This window comes from Benincasa hispida, chromosome 4 (assembly GCF_027475165.1).
Source record: "Benincasa hispida cultivar pf3 chromosome 4, pf3_genome.v1.1, whole genome shotgun sequence".
Lineage (NCBI taxonomy): Eukaryota > Viridiplantae > Streptophyta > Magnoliopsida > Cucurbitales > Cucurbitaceae > Benincasa > Benincasa hispida.
Window position 1 is genome coordinate 17,151,562 of NC_143481.1, and position 19,138 is coordinate 17,170,699.

Sequence of the window (19,138 nt, forward strand, 5' to 3'; positions counted from 1 at the left end):
TAAATAATGCAACCTTGCCTACTTTATTTATAATTCACTTTCCAATGAAAATCTCAAAAGACCAACATACTCTCCACACGTCCCATTCTTCAAAAACCCACGAGCACTCGACTCAGCCACTCCTTTTATTAATTCATTCTTTAAATTATTTTATATACACTTAAATATATATATATATCTTTACTAATACCAATACAGTTAAGATATCAAGGTCCACAGTCCTAAGACTAAGAATTCAAGAAAAATAAATTTAAGATTAAATATTATATGAATAATTCTGGTACAGCTACAGTTTAATTTGTTGAAAAAAAAAAAAAAAAAAAAAAAAAAAAAAAAAAAAAAGAAGAAACTGGAATTATAGTTTAGTAAATCGACTTGTAGGGGGTAAAGATAGAAGAAATAATTGGGACCCATCTAATCGTACCCATGAAATTTCATTTGTAGATTTGCAGTTGATAGGTCGCAGTTAAGACCTACCAAAGTTATGGGCTTATTTGTGAATGGGATCTCTCTCTCTCTCTCAAATTGAGGATAAAATTTGGACCATATAATTCAAAATAAAAAAGAAAAGGAAAAGAAAAAGAAAAAGAAAAAGGTTTGAATTTTAATATTTTCCTTTTACACAAAAATGGATTTGGAAAAAATGGGTTTTCTTTCTCTAAAAAAGACAACTATTAACAAAATAGATCATATAGTGAAAATTCACTAAGCTTAGTTATCAACACGTAGACTTTATTTTTTAGTTATCAATTCTTAAATTCAAATTGAATGACATCATATGAATTAAAAAGTTGAAGGTTAATGCAACTTTATAGTGTGGGATAAAATTTTATATATATACACATATAACATTAGTTGAGGGAAGGGGGGTGGCCTGGAGGACTTGGGGAGATGAGCATATCCATTTTGTCCCTCGAAGAATAAAGGGCAATACAAATAATTAAAAAAACGAGGAAAAGGGGAAAAAAATATTGAGACCTAAAAAGAATGATTCTGCATAGTAGAAAGTTGCAAAAATGCATTACATACAAGGAACCTCATCATTCCAAATTCACTCTTTTAAAAAATGAATGAAAGAAAATAAGAGAAATTAAGAAAATCTAGGATTATTATTAAAAAAAAACAACAATAATAATAATAAGAGTAAGCTTCCCTTCTCTCCCTCTCATACCCACAAATTTCAATGGAATGGAAGATTGAAGATTAAAGAAGCAAAATTCAGTTGCTCGAGGGAATTGAAAAGAAAAATAGGGAAACAAGAAGCCAAACAGCACTCTGATCAAAACTTGTTGAATCCTCTTGATTAAATCATTTTCCCAACCCAATAAAAACTCAAATCTCACTTCTTAAAGATACGAAAATTCCCAATACTTAAATGCCACAACTATTCTCACTCATTCTCTCTCTCTCTCTCTCTGAACTTTATGTATGGAAAAATAATAAATGAGAGCTACTTTAAAGGGCAGAGGATAAAAGGAAGAAATTGGAAGGGAGTTCATAGGGAATTTGTGGTCCAATGTGCCAAAACTTTAGTTTAGGTGATTTTTTTCCCTCTATTCACTTTTCGGGGTTTTTTTATAATTATTTCCCTCTTCCTCTGCATAAATTCTCTTACTGTTTCAAATTAATTAATATCTGAGAATTTTAGAATATCTTTTTGGGTTCTCTTTCTTTCTGCCCATTTAACAATGAAAATGGCATATTACCAATCATCCTTTCCCCCCTATAGGAAACACCCATCATTGCTCCCAACAATCCTTTTCAACCTTAGAAACCTGAGCTTCTAAAAAGATATAGAATTGGGTTTCTAATTCCCATTCTTCCCATTCCTTCCTTTTAATTTCTCAATGCAATTTAAATACCAGCCTTCTTAATAACCTTTTCTCTCCCTCTTCCCCTCTTCTACTTCTACCCCCCCCTCTCTCTCTCTCTCTCTACTTTTCCTTTTAGTTCCAACAAGGTCACAATGGATCCCTCCTCCACCAACTCTGTCAATGGCTTCTATACTTTTCTGACTCGAGGGATCGATGATCTTGAACGGGTTTACCTTTCAAATAATTTCATGTCAATCCAATTCCTTCAAAGGGTTCTTTCACTACTCCGATCATTTCATTCCCAATTGACACTTCTTGTCCAAAAGCTTCATTTGCCTGTGGGGGAGAAGTGGTTGGATGAGTACATGGATGAGAGTTCTAAGCTGTGGGATGCCTGTCATGTCCTCAAATCAGGCATTTCCGGAATCGAAAATTTCTACTCTGCTGGGTTCAATATCACTTCCTCTCTCGAAGCTCATCGCCATCTGAGTCCCCAACTTTCTCGCCAGGTCCATCTCAGAAATCATAATCCAATCTAAATTTTGCTTGTGTGTTTGTTTTCTCGGTTTTGTTTTGTTTTATTCTGTTCTGTTTTGTTTGGAAGCATTGGGTTCATAATCTAAGAGACTTCGAACTCTTGAAATACAGGTAATTAGGGCAATATCAGGGTGTCGAAGAGAAGCGGTGGGATTGGAAGAGGAGAATCGAGCACTGATGGAAGCAAGAATTCAACCGCTATCTCTGAGGTTCGATGAGAAAGTATCGATCGAATCAAAGCTGAATGGATTCAATGGATTCAGGGGAGTTCTGTACGCAATGAGAAATGTGAGCTCACTCCTCCTAATGATCTTGCTCTACGGGCTGGTTTACTGTTGGCCGGAATCGAATTTCGTAAGAGGAGGGTATGAAGGGTGTCTGTTTTTCGGTTCAGCTTTCATGATATCGACGGCGAGATTGCAGGAGAGAGTCGCCGGAGAGATCAACCAGATGAACGGAAGGCCTGGGATTTTGCTGTACGAGTTTAGGAGGTCGAAGATGGCGATGGAGGAATTAAGGGCGGAATTGGAGAGGAGGGTGGGGATGGGGTCGCAAGGCGTGGTAGAATGGGAAACAGAGATTGGAATTAGAGAAAGAGTTGAGAATTTGAGAGCTTGTTTTGGGGTACTGAGATCTGGAGCTGAGAATATTGTTTGCCAACTTGATGATTTCATTGATGAAATCGTTGAAGGCAGGAAGAAGCTTTTGGACTTTTGTAGCCACAGGTAGACAGAGATGGGAAAATATTGTAGTTGTTATGGTTCAAAGGCCAAAAGAAAAAAAGGGAAAAAATATTAAAAAAAAAAAAGAAAGAAAAAAGAAAAAAGAAAAAAAGAAAAAAGAAAAAAACAAGTAGAAGAATCAATTGATGGAGTTGTTGTACCTTTTAACCCTTCCCTGCTCTTCTCGTTTCCAGATTTTTCTTTAATCCTCTAAAAAGTAAAAACAATCAACAGGTAAATAAAGGGACAAAAAAGAAATCAGATACCCATATATTAATTACTAAAAAGTATTATCAAATACATTCTTAATTTTTTTTTATATTGCAGAAATATCTAATCAAGCATAAGGTCAAGTAATGAGGATATAAAATGAACAGGTAAACAGTAAACAATTTTGCTAGAACAGTATAAATAACATCTTTGATTGTTTATTTGAATTGAAAATTTTGACTAGCTGACAAGTCAAAAAGATAACAGAAAATGGAAAAGAAAAGTCAAATGAGTTGCTTCATCTCAACATGTAATGTAACGCCTAAGTCCAATAAGAGTGACCCATGGAAATACATTATATATATATATATATATATATTATTACATGTATATATATTACACTCGTATTCGTGCAGAAAAGAAAACGAAAGTTGAGTGAACAGAAGGAATGGAAGAGAAGGAAAGAAGCTTCTTTGTAATTTTCAAAGAGAGAGAGAGAGAGAGAGAGATGGGTCAATATTCCAATACAAGAGGAAGAGGGGGAAACAGAAAAATTTTCATCTTCTTTTTGGGCGTTAGGTTTTCTAGTAGAAGTGATGTCCCTCTCTCTCCAGTTCAGTTCAGGCAGAGAGGTGTCTTTTAAGACTTTTAGTTGGGATAGTAAATATGACTAATCATTTTAGCGGTGAAAGAATGATGAAAAGTGGGGGCTTTGAGGGCTGTAAAAGGCAATGTATACAGTGAGATTCCTGGTTTCTTTTTTTCATTTTTTTTAATATTTTATTTTTCCCCCCAAAAGCAACATCCTTTTCGTAACCCCAAGCTTTTGTCTGATTCGGTTCTCTTTGAAAGCTATGGAGACTGATGATGAAAGTTCCTCTTTCACATCCTTTCTTCCTGACATCTCCTGACTTTCCCTCTCTCTATCTCTACTAATTTTGGCTTCTTCTTTCGCTGATTTTTCTCAACAGGTTTTGAGGGAAACACAAATATAAACATATAACTAAGAATTGGAAAAAGAAAGCTCTAAATTGCTCACTTTGTAAGTTGCAACTGTCTCTCGTGCTTTTTGTCTCTTGCAGGAATTTCATGCATAGCCTAAGTTAAAGGGTTCCAAAAAGAGTAAGCAAATTGTAACGCGGCTGATTCAAAACAGACATAAATAAACAGAAAGTGGGGGAGGAAGGAAATAAACTAACCGGGCTTCGCTGTACAGTATCGTATTGTATTGTAATAGAGGTCAGCCATTCAGAGAACAATTTCTGGCAAACGCCTGATCGCAAACAGCTCCCCTAGCCCTTTAAGCAAAGCACACTTTGCTTTTCAATAATCATCAGAAATAATCATTTTTACTTCCCCCAGAACGAAAAAAGAAGAAAAAGATATTCCTCCTCAGACATTAATAATTAAGAATTTTAGTGTCGATTTTCAGAGCATGTAACCCCAGATGAGACATCCCTATGCTTATGAACATGACTAGTTTGGAAACACTCGATCGTTTTCACTGTGACTTCATAATTACGAGATATAAGCTGTAAAGATGATACAGACCGGCAAATGAATTTAATAGGCCACTGAAATAGTTATTCCTTTTCTTTTTCCCCCTAAATTCCTTCGTGGGGTTATTAATTGAGTTCCTTTCGTGAAAATAAGAAAATCATTCCGTAAAATGAAACAACTTTGTATTGTGTTTAATTACAGCACACAATTGAAAAATGTGAGACCGGAAAATTTCAAGTGCAAGCAAATGAAAAACCCAGGTAAATCATCTTGTTACCATGTTGAGCAACGTGAAGCCAAGCAGCTGTGCATTTGAATCTCTAGAAAATTGGATGTTATATCCTTGCATTTCAACCGGAAAAAATGTCTCCCACACTATTCCTTGACGTTGACCATGTAATTGATATTCAGTAACCATACTCAGTCTCGACTTTATACCAGCAGCAATACAATTAGATTTCGAGGTTGCGAGGTTGTAAAATACCATGTAATTGCTATTCAAGTTGCGAGGTTGTAAAATTTCACCTAACCGCCTCTATGTCATATGGTAGAAATACCTGTATAAAAATAAATGAAACTTCGATGAGCTATGGCCAGTAGGTTATCTTAATAAACAACAGCTACAGTACACGAATAAATCAATTTTAATTAATACCAATAACATGACAAATCTATGGAAAAACTTAAGAAAAAAGTTACCCATGACTACAACTTCTTTCAGCATGGAGTCATGAACAAGGTTGCTATATAGTGTTTGGAAAACGGATTAATTTGAAACGTCAAGAATATTCTACTTGTCCGGTTCTTACTGTTTATTCAATTTTCATATACTTCATTTCACATGCATAGTGTAAAGGATTTTGCCTTTTCCTGATCTTCTGCTATTATTTAAACAACAGCAACTTACCATTGGTTGGTTAGGGAGTTAACTCCGGTTATCTCTGCATAATCAGTCTATTTAAAGACATGTAGAGAAGGCTTGTATATGTGAGTAGATCCAATCATCCAATATACTAATATCTTCTAATCTACCTTCGTTAATACATAGCACAGGATAGGAAACAAGATGTATTGTATTCAGTCAACCCACAAAAACAATACACAACCACATGATATCTTTATCATGATTAGAAGTTTCCAGAAGTAATATAATTGCTTCAAAACACATCTTATCAAAGCAAGTAATTGCTTTGCTGCAATTTAATCACCCAAAAAGCCACAAATGTAACCCCTGGTGATGACAACGTAGAGGAGCAATAGTAAGCATATGATGGCTTTTGATCATGCTGTCCGATCAGTCTACATTTATGAGTAAGCATAAGCATATCCATATCCATGTTTTAACCTCTCTTTCTGCAAAAATTAAGTATATATGCACATACAGTAGAGGTCTGGTGCAGGGGCAATAAAGAAATAAAACGTTTTACGTAATTGTATAAACTCTAAATGTTTTCTTTAAATGAACATAATTTAATTGACATAAAGCATATACTATTAACCTTAAAGTTAAAAGGTTCTAAAACTCTAAAGTTTATATAATTAAAAATTTATAAGGAGACAGTTTATAATTCCATTGAGACGGGAGATTTACATACAAAATTTCGGCCAAACTGCTATATTAGCCCCTTAATTATTGTATTTCCCAATTTTAGTCCCTCCCCTTTAGAAACTTTATTCTTCTTCTAGCTTTTACATCGGTCTCATAATTGCGTGTTATCATGAAATTCCTAAGAGTATTAGATAAACATGACCCATAGATTTCATATCAAAATCAACTGACAATGAGAGAAGTAACATATGTATTTTATAAACACTACGAGGTCTCCTCATCGTTTCAATATGAAATCCAAAAAAAAAAAAAAAAAAAAAAAAAAAAAACTGCAGAATTAATGACTTAAAATATGCAACTTTCTAAATCACTCGTGGTATGACATTATAATTTTCAGGAAATTTTCCTGTTTAAGGCAAATAGAAAAAAAATATATTTCAACAATCGGTTAACTAAAATTTTATCAAGATCTCTATCCATAATATTGTCGTAATTTTACTTAGATTCGGACACTTTCTTTATGTTTTCAATTAATTAAATCATAATTGTAGTTATCGCCTAGTACTTTTTAAAAAAAATTAAAAATGGTTCATTCAATTCAATCACTATATTTACACAAGCATAACATTTTGGTTCCCATCGCTGACCATCCAGTCAAATATGAAGAAAAACTGGCACGCACATGTGAAGGTTGGTGTTGTGCCTTGAAATTACTTACAGTTGCCTATATAAACAGAAACTAAACCATTTCCAGTCGGTGTCATGATAACTTTTTTTATGCATATGACTATTTTACTGGCTGACTAATGCAAATAGTTTCTAAAGGGACTATAATGAAACAAATTAAAATATGAGTATCAAACAATTAAAAATAGCTAAGTATGGGGACTAGATTCTAAATCTACTTCCATTATGTTCATTGAAGAGCTTATTGGATAAAAGCTAAACTTGAAGATCAGAGTATCACAGGAAACTGTGTCATGCACGCTCCAACCAACTACCAGGACAAACGCAGTACGTAGAATTGATCAACAAAAACCAAATCTCCAAAGTCACGCGATAAGAATGAAAGAATCTCAACCATAGAACTAAGTTACTAAAGTAGTAAGAAATATGAGATCACAGACATCCATAACAAAGGCCATACAAACCAAAATTTGATCAAGAATAACATAATTATAGTTTTCAGCAATTAATTAATACAACTAAAATTTGTAGTTCTATCCTCAAATCAGTTAAATAGACTACGATCAATTTGCATCTTTAAACGCATAAGGCATAATGTAACCTTAGTGCCTCCATTTCCTATCCTTTGCCATTTCGGGGTTGGTTTACCTATCCTTCTGCTCAGTTAAATTCAACATAACAGCATACTCATAGTTCTAACGTTAAAGCTACTCCATACTTTCAGCAATCAAAATTCAAGAAGCCATTGAAAATTACTGAAAATCTACAACCCACATTCCACCAGCTTCCCATCCCCGCAGCAAAAGAACAACATGATCGCTAACGAAACTTGCAGATTCAGGAAGAGATGAAAATTACCACCAATTTGTAAATAATACAGAGTTTCAGCAGAGTTTCCAGGAGAGCATTCCAGTTCAGTTCCATGGGAGCACGAGCACGAGCACGAGAAATCTCGCCGAAATCAGGGGACGTAAACGGAATAGGGAAGGAGAACGCGGCGTTTCGAAATCTAGAAGGCTTGCTTGAACCTGGGAGTTGGGCTCCGGCCCAATATCAGATTTTTCAACCTCAAGCCCAAACTTTTAGCCCATGAAAATAATGGCAAAACTCCTTGTGTGCTTAGACTCAATTTAGAACTACAGAAAAGCGCTGCAAATAAAAACAGAAAAACAGACGAACCAAATCGAACCAAACCCAGCCGAATCGAATGGTTTGCTTCGGTTGCTTAAATATGTACATGTTAATTTAAAATTTTGGAAATTTGAAATATTCGTTTTGGTATGTTCTATTAGAACACTATCTAAAATTAAACGGAGCGGAAGGTAAATATTTTATTGAATATTTTTAATATTTATTTAATAATAATAATATTATTATTATTTGCAAAGGATTTATTTCCTTTTTTAAGAAATCAATTCCATCTTCCTATGAAATAGGAAGTGGAATATCAATTTCACGTTTTAAGTCTTCTCCTATAATTAGAAAAGAACTGACAAGCAGAACATATTGAGGTTTCCTCCCTCACTTTATTTTGCTACTGTCCTTCTCTTCTTTCAATTTTGAGTGTTGTTTTGAAGAGTATACAAGTGATAAGGATATGTATCTTCGAACTAGAAGCTTTAATCTCTATTTTGATAACTCAATTGTTAATTTAATTATGCTTGATTTAATTCAGTATTTTATATTCCCTTAAATATTTTTCTGTTGAGTTGTATGTCTTAAAACTCGCATTTTGTAATCATATTCTATTATCAATAAAGATGTTATTGATATTTATTCAATAAAATTTGTTGTTAAGTCTGTAAATTGAACTTATAATGACTAAATCCAATAAACTAAAATTCATGACTATTACATGAATATTTGGACTTTATGTGGAAACGTATAGATAGATCGAGTTCGAATAAATAGCCAAAACGGTTTATAGTATATTAATAAGGTTGGGTACCTTATTCTGGTAACACTATTGGATACAACTGATAACTTATAGAAATACAAGTTATTTATACTGCCTTATATAGATATTGCGGGCAAAAGATAGTGAATATGCTTCAATTGTATGAAAATTAGCTTCGAAATACAATAATTATAAATTATCGCAATTACACCCACTAACAACTTTAAGATGGAAGAAAATGAGATTTTACTCTGTTTTGCAGGAAACCAAGTCACCGCTTGCGCTCAAGGCTCAAGAAGAACTGATCAACACATCTCTGTCACATTGCGCCCGTCAATCCATAATGAAGAGACGATTAACGCAATGACGGCACAATGCAATAGTCGATCCAGAGCTGACTTTCAACCGCATGCGGTAATAAAAACAACACCGCATGCGAACTCATGATCGAAAGATGCAGCTGAGCAACACAAAAGCGGAAGATTGAGACAAGTGTACAACTAACGATTGTGCAGAATTGACGGTCTGATTGCATAACAGAAGGAATAATATCCCTCCATCTTCGGAATTTCCATAACAACAAGTGGGGACCACAAGGCCGGAGTCAAAGATCCTCACCTATAAATACCCCATAGATTTTAGAGAAAAGATATGCTGCTGGATATGGGGCTAATTGCTGCTAAAGTGTTGAGAGAAAAGGCTGAGCTGGGTGCTTAACTGAAGAAATCCGGGAAGAAGACGAGACAAGGCCGAGAGGTGAGTCTCAGTTCTATTATGCCGAATACCCGACGAGAAGCTCTATGCTGAGAACCCTACTACCGGTTGAGCAAGCCTAAGAGGGAAGCTCATCCATCCATCTAATCCATCTAATCCGGCAAGCAGATCTCCACACGAATCGGTGCCAAGACGTTGGTGCTTATTTGTATATGTTCTATATCTTTTCATCATTGTATTCCACTTTCTTTATCTCTTAATTCACACATCATGTATCAAACGCTTAATAGACATATTAAATGTTTCAATTTCTTTCATATTCCATTTTCTGTCTACTTTCATTCCTCCGTGAATTACTTTCTCCATGATGTCTTCTTAATCCCCTGGTAGTTAATATAAATTAAATGAGTATTTAATTTGTGTTAAAGAGATAACTGTGTTTAGCTAAAGCAGGCTAGACGACATCTTCACATGTGAGAGCAGAAGTGAAAATGCTATTTTGATCTATCGAGAGAAGGTTAGAAGAATCCGTTAACTAAAGCGAGTAGTACTTCCAGACAGGGAAGCAAGCTTGCATTCATTATGTCCGTCTCTGATTCACCACAGAAATGTGGGAGTGCGATTGATAACTGAAAGGTGTACACCAAGAGAAAAACGAAACCGTACTTATGGCTTCAACGCAATTAAGAAACTTGTGTTGTTTATATTAGTTATCTTTCTCTTTCTGTTTATACCCGAGACTTCCTGCCGCATTCCATGCTCTTTGCATAATCTTCACAGTCAGCCTAAACCCCAGCATCTTGTATCATGAATCCTATATCTTGTATCATCCAGCTTAGGTTTACTGTACTTATTTTATTATCGCATTATTTTACTGCTTTCCTTTACTTTACCGCAATTTTATATACTTGTACAAAACACTCTTTAAAGATTGAAAAACCTGGTCGCATATACCACAAACATACCACAATAACCTCAAACAGTCCCTGTGTTCGACCTCGAATCACACCGAGAAACTTATGGTGGAATTACATTTGGTTCCAACGTAAGAAAACTTGTGACAACGCAAGGCATACTACAAGAATATTCATAAATAACGCATATCTAGAAGTAGTATCGCATATTTTTTCACATGCTTAAGATATAAAATTTGCGTAACAACAACCCACTTTGTATCTAATACAAATGATGTGATCCCGAATCGTTCATGTGGAGACATGCAGTAGGGGCGTCCTATGTAAAGAGTTTGTATAATATCAGGACCAAGAAATAAATCACTCTTGCTTTATAACGTTGTTTATTATTGAAGACTGACTGTTTCGAATCGATGACTTAGGTAACTCAACCTTAATCCTGAATTGACTATGAACTTCTGTTTATTCGGGATTATCCTTAGATTTTCATAGGTGAAAGTTGGCTCAACAATACCGACTCAATAAACCTCCCATTTTAGGGATAAGACCGGGTAGATAAATGGAGACATAGGGGTGCAAGATAGAATTCACTTCTACCCATCCCTAGGGGTAATAGAGAGACAGTTCTCTTAAGTAGTGATTCTAGGTCTTGAATAAGGAGTCCCACACTCTCATTGGTCCGAGAGGGACTTGATAACGGGCAGAAATGCACGTTATCATAGTGCTAAGTTCTTAAACAATGTTGGATTGCGTTGATGAAAAATGTTAAATTGCGTCCATTAAACATAAATTCTATAATATTGTGGTCGCATGCGTCCAACGCATTAGAACATCTGATCTTTATATTTTTGTGCAGAATATGCATTAACGCATGCGATCATAGGAATTCACTGGTCGAGCGCAACTTCACCGCAAGACTTTGCGTTGATTGTGCTCGCAAACATTCGCCCGAGAAGGATCGCCATAACTTGGTCAGCATAACATGGTAGGTGCATCCGGGTGAAAGGATAATTAAAAGCGATGGGATAGAAAGCTGATGACAGTCGGATCCAAATTAAGTTGACAGCCGATAACGGTCACAAAGAACATTCAGCTTTATCGGTGACAATTATCCGGCGCATCAGTCAAGAATTAAAGTTGTCCCATCTGTACAACCAGGAGAGAGAAGCCGCCTTTCACCATGGATGCTCTATAAATACCAAGTACATTCTTCAGAGAAGGGGTTGATCGGTTGACGAGTTAACCAGTTGCTTCTATTCATAATTTCCTTTCCATTTTAAGGCAAAGCAAGAGAAGAGTGGTGGCGTCGGAGATCGCCCAGGGCAACTCGAGAGAGAACCTTGGGGCGTAAGAGCAGAGAGCGGGCCGACTCTCGCAAAAGCGAGATTATTTTTAGAGCACGAGTAGAAAACAGTGTAAACGCCTAGCAACAAGAAATTGCTACCATGCTCTTTATTAAACTTGCATTGTTATTTTGTACTTCATCTTCATATATATTTAATGAAAGTCCTATTTCTACATCTGCTCACTCTCTTAATACGCATGAGTAGCTAAGCTAGTCGAATGGGTTGAGAAGAACTAAGCTAACATGACCTAGGAAGTTTATTGCTTGCGATTGTCTTGTTTTATGTTGTGTAAAATACCCTTTAAAGTTACTCGAGAGAGAGTCTAAAGAAAGAACCTAATGTCTCGAGAGAGGTAGGTTAGAATCTGGACTCGAAAGAGTAAGATTAGGCTTGCATAAACAAGAGATGGGGACTTAGAAATAAGCTCTGTTGTCAACTTGCATCGCATGCATCCTAGGAATAGGTATGATGATATGTAGTCGCCTTGTTTGTGTATCGTCGCGTAGACAAGAATTAGAAGTTTATGTGTAGGCCTTATAGACACCTTTGCACATGCATCGCATGCGTTCTAGTATTAAAAGTCGTAGCATTCACGCCGAGAGGTGGTTTACTATTGTATGCATGTTGCATGATCGCAAAGCATGAACGCATTTTAGGGAGTGTTAGCCGAACCCTTCTCAACCCATTCACCGCATATTCATCGCATCTCCCGCTTATAAACTCTTTTTAAACTCCCCCGCATTTGTTATTTATTTTTCATCAATGCAAACAACAAACCCAACAATTTATTTATTTAACTGATTACCGCAAGTCTTCATAAAAATCACCAACGCAAACTATTTTCACAAGTCCCTCTGTTCGACCCTGGACTTACCAGGAAACTCAGAGGAATTTACACTTGAATTCCGCTAGGGAAACTTGAGTGCACAACGCAAATCTATCAATGCATATCATCCATATTTCTGCCACATAATTCTAAGCATCAAGACTCGATTTAGTGATTGGATCACAAACCTATTGTTCACTATAGGATCAGTGAGACTTAAGGAGCAAGATGTAATTTCGAGGGTAAAACAGCATTAGACCTAGTCGTTATTACGAACAACCAGTGATGGTTTAACTTACTAATTATGGTTAAATCAAGTGGAAAAAAAATATATCTACAGTGAGGAGAGTGCAACTATCAAGCTATAGTGGTGTATCTCGGTGGTTAACGAATATTGATTAATTTGGATTAAAGAGTTTAACTAATTAATCACAAATCATTGGAACTTATGCTCTGTAGGTCCATAAGGTCCCTCTACTAGATCGTAAAAGATTGAACCTTGGATTAGAATATTGAGCGAATTTGAAGTGTTCAAATCCGAAATTAGGGTTTGCAATTTGAAATGCTCAGATTCAAACATTTAATTTTTTTGAAATTAAATATAATTGGAGAGTTCAAAATGGTATTTAAATATTGATTACATGAATAGAATTCATATTTAAACTAGGTGTTTAAATTATTATTTAATTATTTAAATTAAATCAATTTTAAATTAGGAAATTTAATTTCAGAAATTGATTTTTAATTTAATTTAATTTGAAATTGAAATTAGTGGATTTATCCAAGATTTCAATTTCTTAGTGGAGTTCTCCACATTTCAACACCTAGGCCACTCATTAAGTGCAATTTGAAGTGTCAAATTGTTGAATATTGAGTGCTTGCATGCTAGAGCTTAATAAATGTTTCAATTATCTGATATTGAAGGCTGATGTATTTTGAATTTTGAGGATTTGTCATCATAAAAAGTTTTTGCTTTCAAGCGCTCTAAACCCCACTCAATCCCTCTGAATTATGAGTTTCCACCACTCAATCCAAGGTTGAGAATAGTAGAGAAGATCCTCTTGGTGGTCTACTGGAGATTTGGAGTTCCAATTTCGTGGATATAACAAGGATTAAGTGTATCTTCAAAGGAATAAATAATGAAACCCTCTATTTGTTGAAATTTGTTTTTCAGCATGATTTATCCTCAAATTAAGTATAATTAGAGTGCTTAATGATTATGTTAGCTTTTGCTTTATGTTTCTTTACTCTATCAATTGGTATCAGAGCATGATTTAAGCACCCAATGACGTTAATTTGAGTTTGGTGGGTGAAATTCTAGCATTGCACCCATTTAACGTTAATTTGAGTTTGGTGGATGAAATTCTAGCATTGCATGTTTGGTTGACTGATATGGTTCTAATTCAACTTTGGCATTTTATTCCTCTTTGATTTAGTTGTTAAATTTGTAACTGGCTCTTGATTGATGAGCCTTAATGTATGATAAAGGGTCTATAATTTTCTTAGAATCAATAGAGTTGAAACTAGGTTGTAATTAAGATTGAAGCAAAGAAGCTCAGCTGAAAAAACTGGAGAAGAAGCCACTGCCAGGCAGCGTCGTGATGCTGCCCAAATAGCATTGCAATGCTGTTCTTCATGAAGCTAAGGCATTGCAACGCTGGATTGGAGCGTTGCAATGCTACTCAACCCAGCCCAGACATGCGCGCACACGTGAATTGGTTCGCAAGAGTAGTCTAGTTTGACCAGTTCAGTGGCATGGGGTCTGGTTCAACAATTTTTGGACCAGTTCAGCCTCTTTTGGAGCTCTTAGAGGGCTGGTTTGGGTGGGTTCGAGCCGTCCAAAGGCTTCCTCAAGCTATTTTTTTAATTATTTTTGTATTAAATTAGTTTTTGTTTGCTTAGAATGTCAAAGTTTGTTCATATTAGTGTTATTTAAATATTTTATGCATGTGATGTATGTTATATTTAAATTAAACATGTATGTGCATATTGTATGTCATGTAGATTTTAAATCTCACCATAGAAAAGCATATTTCATGCATGAATATATGTTGTAAATTGGTTAAAATATATATAGTATGCATGATTATGGTTTCATAAGTTTAATATAATTGTTGTAGTAATGTATGGAATGCTTAAGCAAGTGTTATAGCATGTCTATGGTTTTATATGTTGGGTTTTATGTCCTAAAATTCGCAGTTTGTAATGTTAAACATATTCTATCAATAAAGATGTTATTGACGTTTATTCAATAAAATTGTTGTTGAATATATAAATTGCACCTGTAAAGATTAAATCTAATAAACTAAAGATCCATGACTATTATATGGATACTTGAACTTTATATGGAGACATAAAAGTGGATCAAGTTTAGTAAATAGCCAAAATGGTCTATAGTATACAAATAAGGTTATATCTTATTCTGGTAACACTATCAGATGCGGCCCACTCTGTAGTTGTTACAATTTGTTGTAAAGTGCTACAAACGAAGTGATCCTGATTCGTTCATGTATTGACATGAGGAGTGAGGGCATCCTATACAATGAGTTTGCATAAGATAGGACCAATAAATAAGTCACTCTTACTTTATAACGTTGTTTACTGTTTGACTGACTATTTCAAAGCGATGACCTAGGCAACTTAACCTTAATCCTGAGCTAACTTTGAACTTCTGTTTATTCAACATCATTCTTAGTTTACATAGGTGAGGGTTGACTCAACAGCGTCAGCTCAATAAGCCTTCCATTTCAGACGTAAGACCAGGTAGATAGCTGGGGACATAAGGTGCAAGATGAAATTCACTCCTACTCACTAGTGACGAAAATTAGGGTGAACGCAATATGTGATGCATGTCTTAGGTTATGCGTTGATACTCATGCGTCAGAGGTCATGCGTTAGAAAGGAAAATATGCATTGATCTAAAATACAATGACCATGCGTTCCTGTCACAAGTTTTCTTGCACTCGCGCCAAGTATAACGCGAACGCAAGTTTCTCGGGTGATCCGAGGTCGAACTCAGGGACTTGTAGTTAGATTTATGCGGTGATGCGTTCGCGGCGGATGGATAAAAGAATGATGGAGGTTGTAAGCTATAAACTACTCCTACTCCTAACTAACAAACAAAGCAGTTGGAATATGAATGAAAGGTAGAGACACGACAACTATTGACGCATAGTAAATGCATGAAAAAATAGACAAAAAGGTGAGGATGTCTTTACTGCAACACTGAGCTTGACCGCAAGGGCAACCCCAGCCAACGCAAGCTATGCGATCATGCTACACACACTTGTGCCTAATTCTAGGACGCATGTGATGTATATGCGATAGTGCCGAGAAGCCTATTTCTAAGCCTCCATAACCCGCTCATGTGCTCTCACACATAGGCATGATGACCACATACCACCATATCCTACTTCTAGATGCATGCAATATCCTATCCGTAGGGTGCATATGTTGTGTACTAGCAAACAGAGCTTATCTCTAAGTTCCCCATTCTTGCTTATGTGTTCCAATCCGCTCTCTCGAGTCTAAGATTTGGTTTTAGACTACTCTCCCAAGTATGCCTAAATGATGAATGATGCGCTCATAAGACAAGGTAATTGCATAAACCTAGCTGACGTAAGATTATTCCTATCTCTAGTGAACACTTGCTTACATTGCTTAATGCGACCAACCACTTACCCTCCCAGGCAGTTAGTTGTTGCTGACTTTACTCATAGACAAGCATTGCGTCCGCTTATAGACAAGTGTTGCTTCAGCTTCACACTTAAGCAAATAAGGTTTTCGCACAACACTTACACAACGCACACCTCCCGATAGTTTGCTACATGCTTCATATTCCTATGTCGCATGATTAAGTATGCGATACTCTAACAGTCTCACTAAGTGATTCAATGAAAGTAAAGGATATTAAGTAAATGAAGATGGAGATGGAATCGAAGGGAATATAGAAATGCATTGATCACAAAATGTATTAATTTCTTAAGCCAAAATGTAATGCAATACAATATAAGGAAAGAAGAGAAAATGAAAGGACCAGCTTGAAGCAATGTCTTGCTTCCAGCAGATGTTTATCAAGGATGTCGGTGGTGCCATGAATGGGCGGTGGAGCAGACTCTCTCGAGCTCTAACTCCGACGAAGGCTCCGGTCGTCACTCGGAATGGATGAAGGAGATGAAGAACTCTCAAACTTTCCTCTCATGCTTTTGTCTGGATCACAAGGATTCACCCAAAGGTAGAAACTTGGATAAAATGAAATTTTGCTCAGCGGCTTCTATTTATAGAGCTTGATCGTCAACAGCATTAATGGACCTACTCTGATTCTGACATTTACAGCGCGATGGTCCTTTTCTGAATCCCTGCTGCTAATGGCATGGTAGGTGAAATGTCAACATCATCTTTTGATTCTCCCGAGGTATTAATGACAAGAAATTGGAAGTCAATTTTACTCGACAACTAACTTCCCTTGGACGCGTTATGCGATGCATGTTCCTAAGATATGCGTTGATAGCCATGCGTTGATGGTCAAGCGTTGGAATGAAAAATGCGTTAATCGAATGTATGCGATGACCATGCGTCCTGCCACAGTTTTCTTGTGTTCACACCAAGTATACACATGAACGCAAGTTTCTCGGGTAATCCGAGGTCGAACACAGGAACTTGTAGCTATATGTTTGCGGTGATTGTGCATGCGTCGGTTGAATAAAAGAATGGAGGGGATATTGCTACGTTAATCCTACTCCTACTCTTATCTAACAGACAACGCAATGAGAATTATGCATAAAAGGTAGAGATGCAACAAACTTGACATGAAATAAATGTATGAGAAATAGATAAAATGCGAAGATGTTTTCATTGTAACCCTTAAGAGTGACCACAAGGGCAACCCTAGTCAACGCAAACTAATGCGATCATGCAACACTCATACAATAGTAAACCACCTCTCGGTGCGAATGCTACGGTTTCTAATGCTAGAACGCATGCGATGTATGTGCAGAGGTGTCTATAGGGCCTACACATAAGCCTCTAATTCTTGTCTATGCAATGATACACAAACAAGGCGACCACATATCATCATTCCTATTCCTAAGGTGCACGCGATGCAGTGCTGACAAACAGAGCTTATCTCTAAGTCCCTATCTCTTGCTTATGCCGATCTAATCTCGCTCTCCCGAGTCTAGATTCTAACCTAGCTCTCTCGAGTCATTAGGTTCTTTCTTTAGACACTCTCTCGAGTAGCTCTAAAGGGGTGTTGGGCACAACATAAGACAAGACAAACGCATGAACTTGGTTGACGCAAGATTGTTACTATCCCTAGTGAACAACGCATACCTTGCTTAATGCGTCCAACCACTTACCCTCCTGGGCAGTTGATTGTTGTTGACTTCACTCATAGACAAGCAATGCATTAGCCTATAGACAGGCGTTGCAGTAGCTTCACACTAAGCAAATAAGGTTACTCACACACTCGCGTAACGCACACCTCTCGGTGGGTTGCTACATGCTTCATATCCCTAATCCACATGACTAAGTATGCAACACCTACACAATCCCACTAAGTGTTGCAATGAAAGTAAAGATGCTAAGCAAGAAGATGGAGATGGAGTCGAAGGATTAGAGAAATGCATTGAAAACAGATTGTATTGATTCCTTAATTCCAAAATGTTATACAATACAATATGAAAAAAGAAAGGAAAAGGGATGATCGGCTGGAAGCAAATATTTGCTTCCAACGGATGTGCGTCAAGGCTGTCGGTGGTGCTCTGGATGGGCAAAGGAGCTGACTCTCTCGAGATCTAACTCCGGTCGAAGGCTCCGGTCATCACTCAGAATGGATGAAGGAGGTGAAGAACTTTCAGCCGTCTTCTCACGCGTTTGTCTGGATCGTAAGGTTCCGCCATAGGCGATCCTCAGACGAAAACCTTGGATAAAATGAATTTCAGCATATTGGCTTCTATTTATAGAGCTTGGGTCGTCGACAGCATTAATTGGACTGCTCTGAGTCTGACATTCGGCGCATTAGTCCTTTTCTAAACCTCTGCCACTAACGGCGTGGTAGGTGAAATGTCAACATCAGCTTTGGATTTTCTCAAGGTAGATGCGTTGATGCGTTCATTCCACCTACCTTATGTTGATCCCATTAGAATGCGTTGTCGGGTAGCCGTAATCATTCAATGGCCGCATTCGCTTAACACTACAACTCTACATGATGATCGCAATCGCTTGATGAGCACAATTCCCATGCAGTGGATGAAAACGGCTAATTACCGCAACATCCATGCATTGATCGATGCGTTTGCCTTGCGATGGAGTGTTTCTCCGCATGCGGTCCTCTATGCAATGGTCCAGTTTCCACGTTTGCGTTCATTTCCTGCATTGTCTACAAAAATAGAACATTAAACGCATAATTAATGCAAAGTAAT

The 19,138-nt window shown here is 36.6% G+C and overlaps 1 protein-coding gene and 1 long non-coding RNA gene across 2 annotated transcripts; one reads left to right on the forward strand and one right to left on the reverse strand.

Moving 5' to 3' along the window:
* Positions 1–1,499: 1,499 nt before the first annotated feature.
* On the forward strand, positions 1,500–3,241 carry LOC150036541 (uncharacterized). The gene is made up of 2 exons (XM_090312547.1): positions 1,500–2,323; positions 2,463–3,241. Exons 1-2 carry the CDS (start codon positions 1,967–1,969, stop codon positions 3,078–3,080), a joined length of 975 nt encoding a protein of 324 aa, XP_090168673.1. The 5' UTR covers positions 1,500–1,966; the 3' UTR covers positions 3,081–3,241.
* On the reverse strand, positions 3,148–8,002 carry LOC150036542 (uncharacterized). The gene is made up of 6 exons (XR_016528893.1): positions 7,878–8,002; positions 5,268–5,340; positions 5,061–5,164; positions 4,483–4,581; positions 4,323–4,381; positions 3,148–3,283 (listed from the first exon to the last, which is right to left on the reverse strand). It is a non-coding gene; the product is annotated as an uncharacterized LOC150036542 (long non-coding RNA).
* Between the last annotated feature and the right edge of the window lie 11,136 nt (positions 8,003–19,138).